The sequence below is a fragment of the Epinephelus lanceolatus genome, chromosome 5 (genome assembly GCF_041903045.1).
Source record: "Epinephelus lanceolatus isolate andai-2023 chromosome 5, ASM4190304v1, whole genome shotgun sequence".
Taxonomy (NCBI): Eukaryota; Metazoa; Chordata; class Actinopteri; order Perciformes; family Serranidae; genus Epinephelus; species Epinephelus lanceolatus.
In genome coordinates this window covers 35,658,204-35,666,760 of record NC_135738.1, presented here as the reverse complement: position 1 = coordinate 35,666,760, position 8,557 = coordinate 35,658,204, and the positions used below count along the sequence as shown (strand labels likewise).

The window sequence follows — 8,557 nt, the reverse complement described above, 5'->3', positions numbered from 1 at the left end:
ACCGATTCTTATTTTCAGGTGATGAAAACATAGTTATGAAAATTACTTTTCATTCCTACCAATTATATCCTTTTAAACCCTGCACACTGGATCTTTAACAGTTGGACACAAGATAATTCCTGCTTCACTACTGCATATCCTCCTTCCTTCCTCCCTTCATCATCCATTCTGCACAGTGAAGCTCAAACATCCAGGTGAAGTAACAATAAGCAAAACATGTTTTTGAATGCAGACTATAAATGTACTGACATAATATACAGAGTGATTGAATGAGTTACTTGATCCAATTTTTATGTCCTTTTGTTAATGAAGTTTTCCATCAGTTCTGCTGATGGTGACTTATTTGATATATATACAGTACAGGCCAAAAGTTTGGACACACCTTCTCATTCAATGCGTTTTCTTTATTTTCATGACTATTTACATTGTAGATTCTCACTGAAGGCATCAAAACTATGAATGAACACATGTGGAGTTATGTACTTAACAAAAAAAGGTGAAATAACTGAAAACATGTTTTATATTCTAGTTTCTTCAAAATAGCCACCCTTTGCTCTGATTACTGCTTTGCATACTCTTGGCATTCTCTCCATGAGCTTCAAGAGGTAGTCACCTGAAATGGTTTTCCAACAGTCTTGAAGGAGTTCCCAGAGGTGTTTAGCACTTGTTGGCCCCTTTGCCTTCACTCTGCGGTCCAGCTCACCCCAAACCATCTGGATTGGGTTCAGGTCTGGTGACTGTGGAAGCCAGGTCATCCGCCGCAGCACTCCATCATTCTCCTTCTTGGTCAAATAGCCCTTACACAGCCTGGAGGTGTGTTTGGGGTCATTGTCCTGTTGAAAAATAAATGATCGTCCAACTAAACGCAAACCGGATGGGATGGCATGTCGCTGCAGGATGCTGTGGTAGCCATGCTGGTTCAGTGTGCCTTCAATTTTGAATAAATCCCCAACAGTGTCACCAGCAAAACACCCCCACACCATCACACCTCCTCCTCCATGCTTCACAGTGGGAACCAGGCATGTGGAATCCATCCGTTCACCTTTTCTGCGTCTCACAAAGACACGGCGGTTGGAACCAAAGATCTCAAATTTGGACTCATCAGACCAAAGCACAGATTTCTACTGGTCTAATGTCCATTCCTTGTGTTTCTTGGCCCAAACAAATCTCTTCTGCTTGTTGCCTCTCCTTAGCAGTGGTTTCCTAGCAGCTATTTGACCATGAAGGCCTGATTGGCGCAGTCTCCTCTTAACAGTTGTTCTAGAGATGGGTCTGCTGCTAGAACTCTGTGTGGCATTCATCTGGTCTCTGATCTGAGCTGCTGTTAACTTGCGATTTCTGAGGCTGGTGACTCGGATGAACTTATCCTCAGAAGCGGAGGTGACTCTTGGTCTTCCTTTCCTGGGTCGGTCCTCATGTGTGCCAGTTTCGTTGTAGCGCTTGATGGTTTTTGCGACTCCACTTGGGGACACATTTAAAGTTTTTGCAATTTTCCGGACTGACTGACCTTCATTTCTTAAAGTAATGATGGCCACTGGTTTTTCTTTAGTTAGCTGATTGGTTCTTGCCATAATATGAATTTTAACAGTTGTCCAATAGGGCTGTCGGCTGTGTATTAACCTGACTTCTGCACAACACAACTGATGGTCCCAACCCCAGTGATAAAGCAAGAAATTCCACTAATTAACCCTGATAAGGCACACCTGTGAAGTGGAAACCATTTCAGGTGACTACCTCTTGAAGCTCATGGAGAGAATGCCAAGAGTGTGCAAAGCAGTAATCAGAGCAAAGGGTGGCTATTTTGAAGAAACTAGAATATAAAACATGTTTTCAGTTATTTCACCTTTTTTTGTTAAGTACATAACTCCACATGTGTTCATTCATAGTTTTGATGCCTTCAGTGAGAATCTACAATGTAAATAGTCATGAAAATAAAGAAAACGCATTGAATGAGAAGGTGTGTCCAAACTTTTGGCCTGTACTGTATATATTTATATATATATGTTATATAGATTATGAACTGTACAAAAATGTTTGAGACATAGAGATATTTCACAATATTTTACAGTATAATCAATATAAGATCACATCTGAGAAATCTTTTTTTTTTTCAGTTTTTGTTGCTGTTGAACTGTACTGAGAAGTGTTTCTGTTACCCAGCTTACCCTCAGTGATATACATGAAGTGTACAAAATAATTGAAATACCTGTTAGTATAATGCAATTCAATCCAGCAGCACTCTATCTGTAGCTGCTGCTGTAGCTTGATAATCATACAGTTGAATCAACACCTCTTGAAAACAGTGTCACTACTAATGTCAACATTAGTACCTAAATGAAGGGAGGATTTACCCGTGTACCTAATAAACTGATAACTAAGTGTTTATGTAAACTTGAAAGACAGATGATAAGCATTGTTCTAAAAATTTAGAAAGTTCTAAAAATTTATTGCAGCTGTACGTCTGATACTGTCTAGTCTGATTCTAATATTATATTATATTATATTAACAATACTACATTTTAACACAAAAAAGTGCAACAGCAGCACTAAGGTTAAAAAGTGTTCACTGGGAAGTCAACACTTTTAGTTGCACATACCAGTTCTTACTGTCGTGCCACTGCTGAGTATTGGTACAGAATATTGTTGTTGTTCTTGTGGTAGACAGTCATTTGCTACTTTTACCATGGCCATTCTGTTTTCATGTCCATCACATGAAAACATAACATTACAGACAAGCTCACATTATGCCCCTGGTTAAGTAATGGTTTACCTTTGGTCACATAATTTATGCAGCACTATATTACGGCCAGGTACCATTGTTTTGTCATTATTGTAGCCTATACATGACGCAATGGAATTAAAAGTCTCAAATAGTCTGAAATATCAATCTTTATCTGAATGTAAGATCTGACTGTGGTGAGAATGTTGGATTTGTCAATATGATGACCTTAAGTGGGGATTTCTCAATGTGTCTGCTTCAACACGGCCTACGATTGTGGAGATGACCCACCCACCCACCTCTTTCTCTCTCTCTCGTACATACACACACACACACACACACACACACACACTTCTACTCACTACATTTCAAAGAATATATGTTGCGTTGTTAAATACTGTACTTCCCAATTCACTAGAATTCGCTCCACTTTGACCAGCTGCTACATTAACATTCTGATCAGTCAATAATTATAATCCAGTAACGCAACAGTCATTATATACTAACACAGAAAGAGGACGTTCTGCTGCCCAATGAGTGATCTCTGCTCACAATACTAAATATAATGTAGAGTTAAGCTTAAGATCTAAATATGATCCACAACTTTTAATTTAGTGGCTGTGTCTGCTTGGGTTTTGGTTTTGTGCACTACTGTATATTGCGAAACCCATTATACATCATTCATTATTCATTATTCATCTGATGTCAAATATCAGCAACATAACTGCAATTGTGCTGAATTATTCTAGAAATCTTTTCACTACTGCTTGACACTGACTTGTGATATTATACACCTTTCTGCAGGACAAACTTTCCCTCTGGAACTACAGTTTAACTACAGGCTGTATCAAGCTCAGTGCATTACGCTGGCAGTCCATTGACAGAGCTATGAGGAAATTGATTGAGTTGCAAGTGCACACACAGAAGAGATCTAAATAGGTCAGAGATGCTTTGCTAAACCTGGGTTTGTGTATGCATCTGAAAGCAGCTGTGATAAGATCTCATGAGCACCATGTCATCTCCATCACTTCGGTCTGAACCGCAAAGATTAGCATAAAGAGGGGAACTGACTCATGGTATTTTTGTTTGTATTTATAACCCATGAGCCATCTGAGAAAATAGATTTTTTTTTTTTTTACGAACGAAACCCATTGATCTTTCTTTGAAGCAAAAGTATTTTTAAGAACCATGTTTTTCCCTGATTTATTTTGACATTTTATTGTCATCTTGCTGTGTGTGTGTGTGTGTGTGTGTGTGTGTTCATACAAACAGTGTCAAGTTGTGTCAAACAGGGCTCACTGACACAACTTGCAACTTTAAACAAAAGTAAACAGGCAATATGTCCCCATTATAAACAGCTACACCATTTACAATTTTAGAGTTGTCTATTCTACAGTGAGAAATGTTACCTGGACAGCCGCTCCTGTTACTGTGATGTACAGACGTATGAACCCTCACACATACAGACTCTAATGGTCATTTTCTCCTGCAGGTCTGTGGGAATCACACTTACTGCATTTTAAACTGATCGACCATCCAAACATGGTTTAAAATCAGAGGTTGACAGAAACTTTTCAGATCATCATATATTATCCCATGGGTGTAATCACCTGTAAACACTGGGGGGCAACCCAACCCTTCAGGGGGTTCGGGGGGAATTACCCTCAGTAGAAACTTAACAGCAAAACGGATCATTTTAAAGCATTTTGAAACAATGGATTTTAGATCATGAGTTTTCAAAGTTTTGATGACTGAGTGCCATTTTACAGAGCCAACATGTTACTTTGGGCCACACAGGAAAAGTGCACACATCATGACTTTTTTTTTTTTTATGACATAGTATACTTGGACTTTTTAATTAACTTATTATGACAATTTTATGGCATACTAACACTTAAAAAAAACTTTAACAGTCAAAAGTGATATAGTCTTCATAACACTCATATTATATTATAGTTTTTCCACTTTTTAATACATTTTAAAGTAATGAAATACAGAAACAGGACAGTGCTCAACACAAGTGGTTAACTGTGGGGCTGGAAAAAGGAAGCCAACAAGCATCCAAAGAGGCCGGCTCTGAAAGCCAGTCAGTCCCCATAGACCCCAGTGTTGAAATGCCCATCTTTACAGCAGAAATAAGCATGTTAGCAGCCTGGTACAAAAAACAGTTTTTTGTCTCTCTAGCTCATTTTAACATGCATGACAATATATAACTCCCCTGTTTTCATTTTATTAAGGATTAAAGTTGCACATAATTAAGGGTGGGCTGCTTTGAGTGACAGGCTGTCTGCTGATAGTGTCCTCAGCTTCTTACTCAGATCCCTCGCTCGTCCACATCACAGGCTGAAAATGGCTACAGCTGAAATGGCGAACTTGAAGCTTCAAAATTGGAGTCCTCAAACAACCTGATCTCACAGAAATACGTGAAATGACCACAACCTCTTAACACTGCATTTCATGGTGGCAGCACGTAGTGGGTTGAAATTACGTGCCGGTACCACGGAAACAATGCAAATGTAAGTTAATTAGAATCCTTTTTCGTGGTGGACACACAAATTCCCTGATTCAATAACGTCCTGTATACACACAAAAACACTAAAGTGTTCTTGATATTAAAACGGCAACTATATTCCTCTGTTATAATTTCCCACCAATAATAATAATACTAATAATAACATGATAGTTCGGCCATACTAGATATTCGATATATTCAGTAGATTTACTTTTTTACGACACTATTTGACAACTCTACAGCCGGAGTCCCAAAAATGCAGTTTCTAGAGAACTTGCTAAAATATCTGAAATTAACCATCATCCTTACGTTTTCTTAACGTATTTCATCTAGGTGCAGTGTCATTACTAGTTCGGCTTTGCTAGACATTTGATATATTCAGTCGATGTATCTTTTACGACCCTATTTTACAACTCTATTTTACAAGCCGCAAAAAACCTACCATCCCAAAAACGCTGTTTCTAGCGTATTAGCTAAAATATCCAAAATTAGCCGACATCTTTACTTTTTCTTAACGTAGTTCATCTAGGTGCAGTGTCATTACTAGTTCGGCATTACTAGATATTAGATATATTGGGTAGATATATCTTTTTACAACCCTATTTAGAACCCTACTTTGAAGCAGTTGTTGCCTACATAACCTTTCCACAGTCTAAAAGTGCACTGAGATGTAGACGAGCTAAATACTGAAGAGGCTCTTCTGTTTTCTGTGGTCGGGTAGCTGATTTTAATCTTTACAACTGTTACTTTCGTCCCCTCACCAGACACCAGCAGTCATCTGAGCATTTCTTGGCAGTGGAAGTTCTGAGGAGGTGTGGGGAAATTCTCCCCTGATGTCTCACGGCAGGATTAATGTAGGATGGAAAGGCTGACATCATACGTACATCATACACCTTTCGGTTCCACACTGGACAGGATTTATATCAGACACAGTGCCGAGAGTCGATCACAGCAAAGAGAGAAGAAGAACAGCATCATCCTCCTCGTCCTTTCACTGACAGCATCATGAAGACTCTGTGCATCACTCTGGGGCTGCTGCTGCTCATCGCCTGCTGCTGCGACGCCATGCGTGAGTTTGTGTCTGTGTTTGTGCCTCATCGTCTGCAGAGTTTGTTCACTGACATGTTTGTATTGACTTTATCCATTTACCTTCCTCACAGCTACAGCTGTTGAAATCAGCATGGCACCTGGAAACTGCTGCTTCGGCTTTTACAACCGCGGTATACATGTGAAGAGGGTATCCACCATTACCAAGACCCACAGCTCCTGTCTGAAGCAGGCATTCATGTAAGTTTGTGCCACATTCTGCTGCTGTTATTGTCTCGTAACTGAAGATGAAATGACGAATAGAATAATGGATGACCTCCAGGCATCAATACAAAGCCACAGCATGCTTTATAATTACTCTTAAAACACAAAAGAAGAGGGATGACCTGAGTTTTCTCTCCTGTATGTTTCACAGAGTCCAGACTATCAGAGGAAAACACATCTGCTACAGTGGATCTTTCCAGTGGGCTCTGGATCTCTACAATCAACTGCACAACACTGAGGGCAGCGGTCAGCAGCTATGAAGATGTATTATTGTATAATACTGTGATGAATTATTGCCTGGTTTTTCAGGCAGAATGTGTGAGGACTTTCTATTTTAATAAAAACGTGACTGACGTTTTGAGCTATATTGCTGGTTCTGTGTGTTTTCTGATTGCATTTATTAGAGTGTAACAAAACATCTCCCTTGTTAAGACCTTTTATGGATTATCAGACAGTTGGGCAATAGCAGACTTCAACTAAAGAAATACAATCTAGATGACATGAAAGATTAATTTCCATATATAATAATTAATTTGTTAATGTAATGTAATTTATTAAATTTTGTTTCCCTAATTAAACAGATGCCACAGAACATCTTATCCTATGATATGGAACACATTCAAATGCTGCTCACTATGATCCAACAGATCTGACCTGTTGGATGTAACATTAATTCTCACTTTAGATGTGTTTTCTTTGCCAACTCGTGAGAAAAACATGGCTCTTCAGTTGCTAAAGGCTTGTTGTATGGCCTGCTGACTGACTTTGTCTATTTGCTGGTTGAAGCTGGACAGTTAGTGTTCTGTGGGTTAACCAGAGCTAATTTACAACAGCTGGCACTGTTTTTAGTCTGTGTGTTTGTGTGACATCAAGGCAAAATGTGGTCCTGCTGACACCAATTGTAGCAGGAACTGTCACAGAAGTGGTTTTAAATATTTTGCAAAGTGTCTCTCTGTGAACAGATTTTGCAAGATGCAGTCACAAAACTTTACAGGGATGTAGTTGAGATCACAATGAAGGTTAGGTTCGAAGATGAGTGTGGTCTGAGCAAAAGGGCCAGAAGTAAGAGGGTAGGCAGAAGGGAAGGGACCATTGCCCCTCCATTTTATGCTCCTGGCTGATGTAAATAGCTGTTCCGGGTCTTGTGTGATCCCAATGATGGTCTCTAATTTTCTTTGTATATGTCAGTCACACATTACACGGTGACCTTTGAGTTAAAGTTCATGTAAAATACACTCATTAATACAGCTTTAATCCTTCATCATCATCATCATGCACATTCTGCAACAGCCAATATAACTGTGTATTTTATAATGTTTCGTACTGTTAGTAAATCGACAAACTGTTGTCCTGGGGACCACAGATGCAAATTAGCTGTACAAGCTAACTGGTTCAAAAGTTGTGTTGGGCATGGCCCCTGTTAAATAAACTAATAAAGTTAACTGAACAGAACATTGTTTATGCTGCTTTGTTGTAAGATATATATCATGTACTCCAAGGTGAGCTGTGCTAAGGACAGCTGGGCAGCTTGTGAACCTGTCTTCAGTGTTCACACTCACATATCAGTTCTATTTTCCACCTTTTGGTAAACAGGATTCAGAAATATGGAAAATCGGATAACACTTGCTAATGCTATTATTGACATTACTCTACTCTCTTATTTATTTATTTTTTGCCACCTGTGCGCCTGCTCCAGTTGCTTGGTCTGATTCCCTGTTGCTGAAGTAAGCTCTGATTATTGACCCATGTAAACTTTGAATTCAGCTCATCTGCTCTGTCTGCCAGCTGTGTGATTGAGTCCTTGCCTTGTTTCACTGAGCTATGACAACAGTGATATACTGGACATTGCTTTGGACAAAAAACAAAAACAAAACAAAACTATAATGTTACAGTTGGAATCAGATACACATAGATGCAATATCTTTGAAAATTGCAAATGCAATATATGTGCTATGCGTGTTTCTTTCTTTCTTTTTTACATTCTGAAGATTTGCAGCCCCTGCACAAATTTACAC

At 39.0% G+C, this 8,557-nt stretch overlaps 1 protein-coding gene across 1 annotated transcript; it reads left to right on the top strand.

Annotated features, from left to right (window-relative positions):
• The first annotated feature begins 6,034 nt into the window (after positions 1–6,034).
• On the top strand, positions 6,035–6,909 carry LOC117261744 (C-C motif chemokine 4-like). The gene is made up of 3 exons (XM_033634207.2): positions 6,035–6,300; positions 6,392–6,518; positions 6,694–6,909. The coding sequence occupies exons 1-3, from the start codon at positions 6,237–6,239 to the stop codon at positions 6,800–6,802; spliced, it is 300 nt and encodes a 99-aa protein (XP_033490098.2). The 5' UTR covers positions 6,035–6,236; the 3' UTR covers positions 6,803–6,909.
• Positions 6,910–8,557: the final 1,648 nt, after the last annotated feature.

What these genes read in the sequence shown, in the direction of transcription:
- LOC117261744 (XM_033634207.2), top strand. Translation starts at nt 6,237, where the DNA reads ATGAAGACTCTGTGCATCACTCTGGGGCTGCTGCTGCTCATCGCCTGC. An exon ending in CTGCTGCTGCGACGCCATGC is followed by an intron (nt 6,301 to 6,391) that starts GTGAGTTTGTGT and finishes CCTTCCTCACAG; the next exon opens with CTACAGCTGTTGAAATCAGC. An exon ending in TGTCTGAAGCAGGCATTCAT is followed by an intron (nt 6,519 to 6,693) that starts GTAAGTTTGTGC and finishes TATGTTTCACAG; the next exon opens with AGTCCAGACTATCAGAGGAA.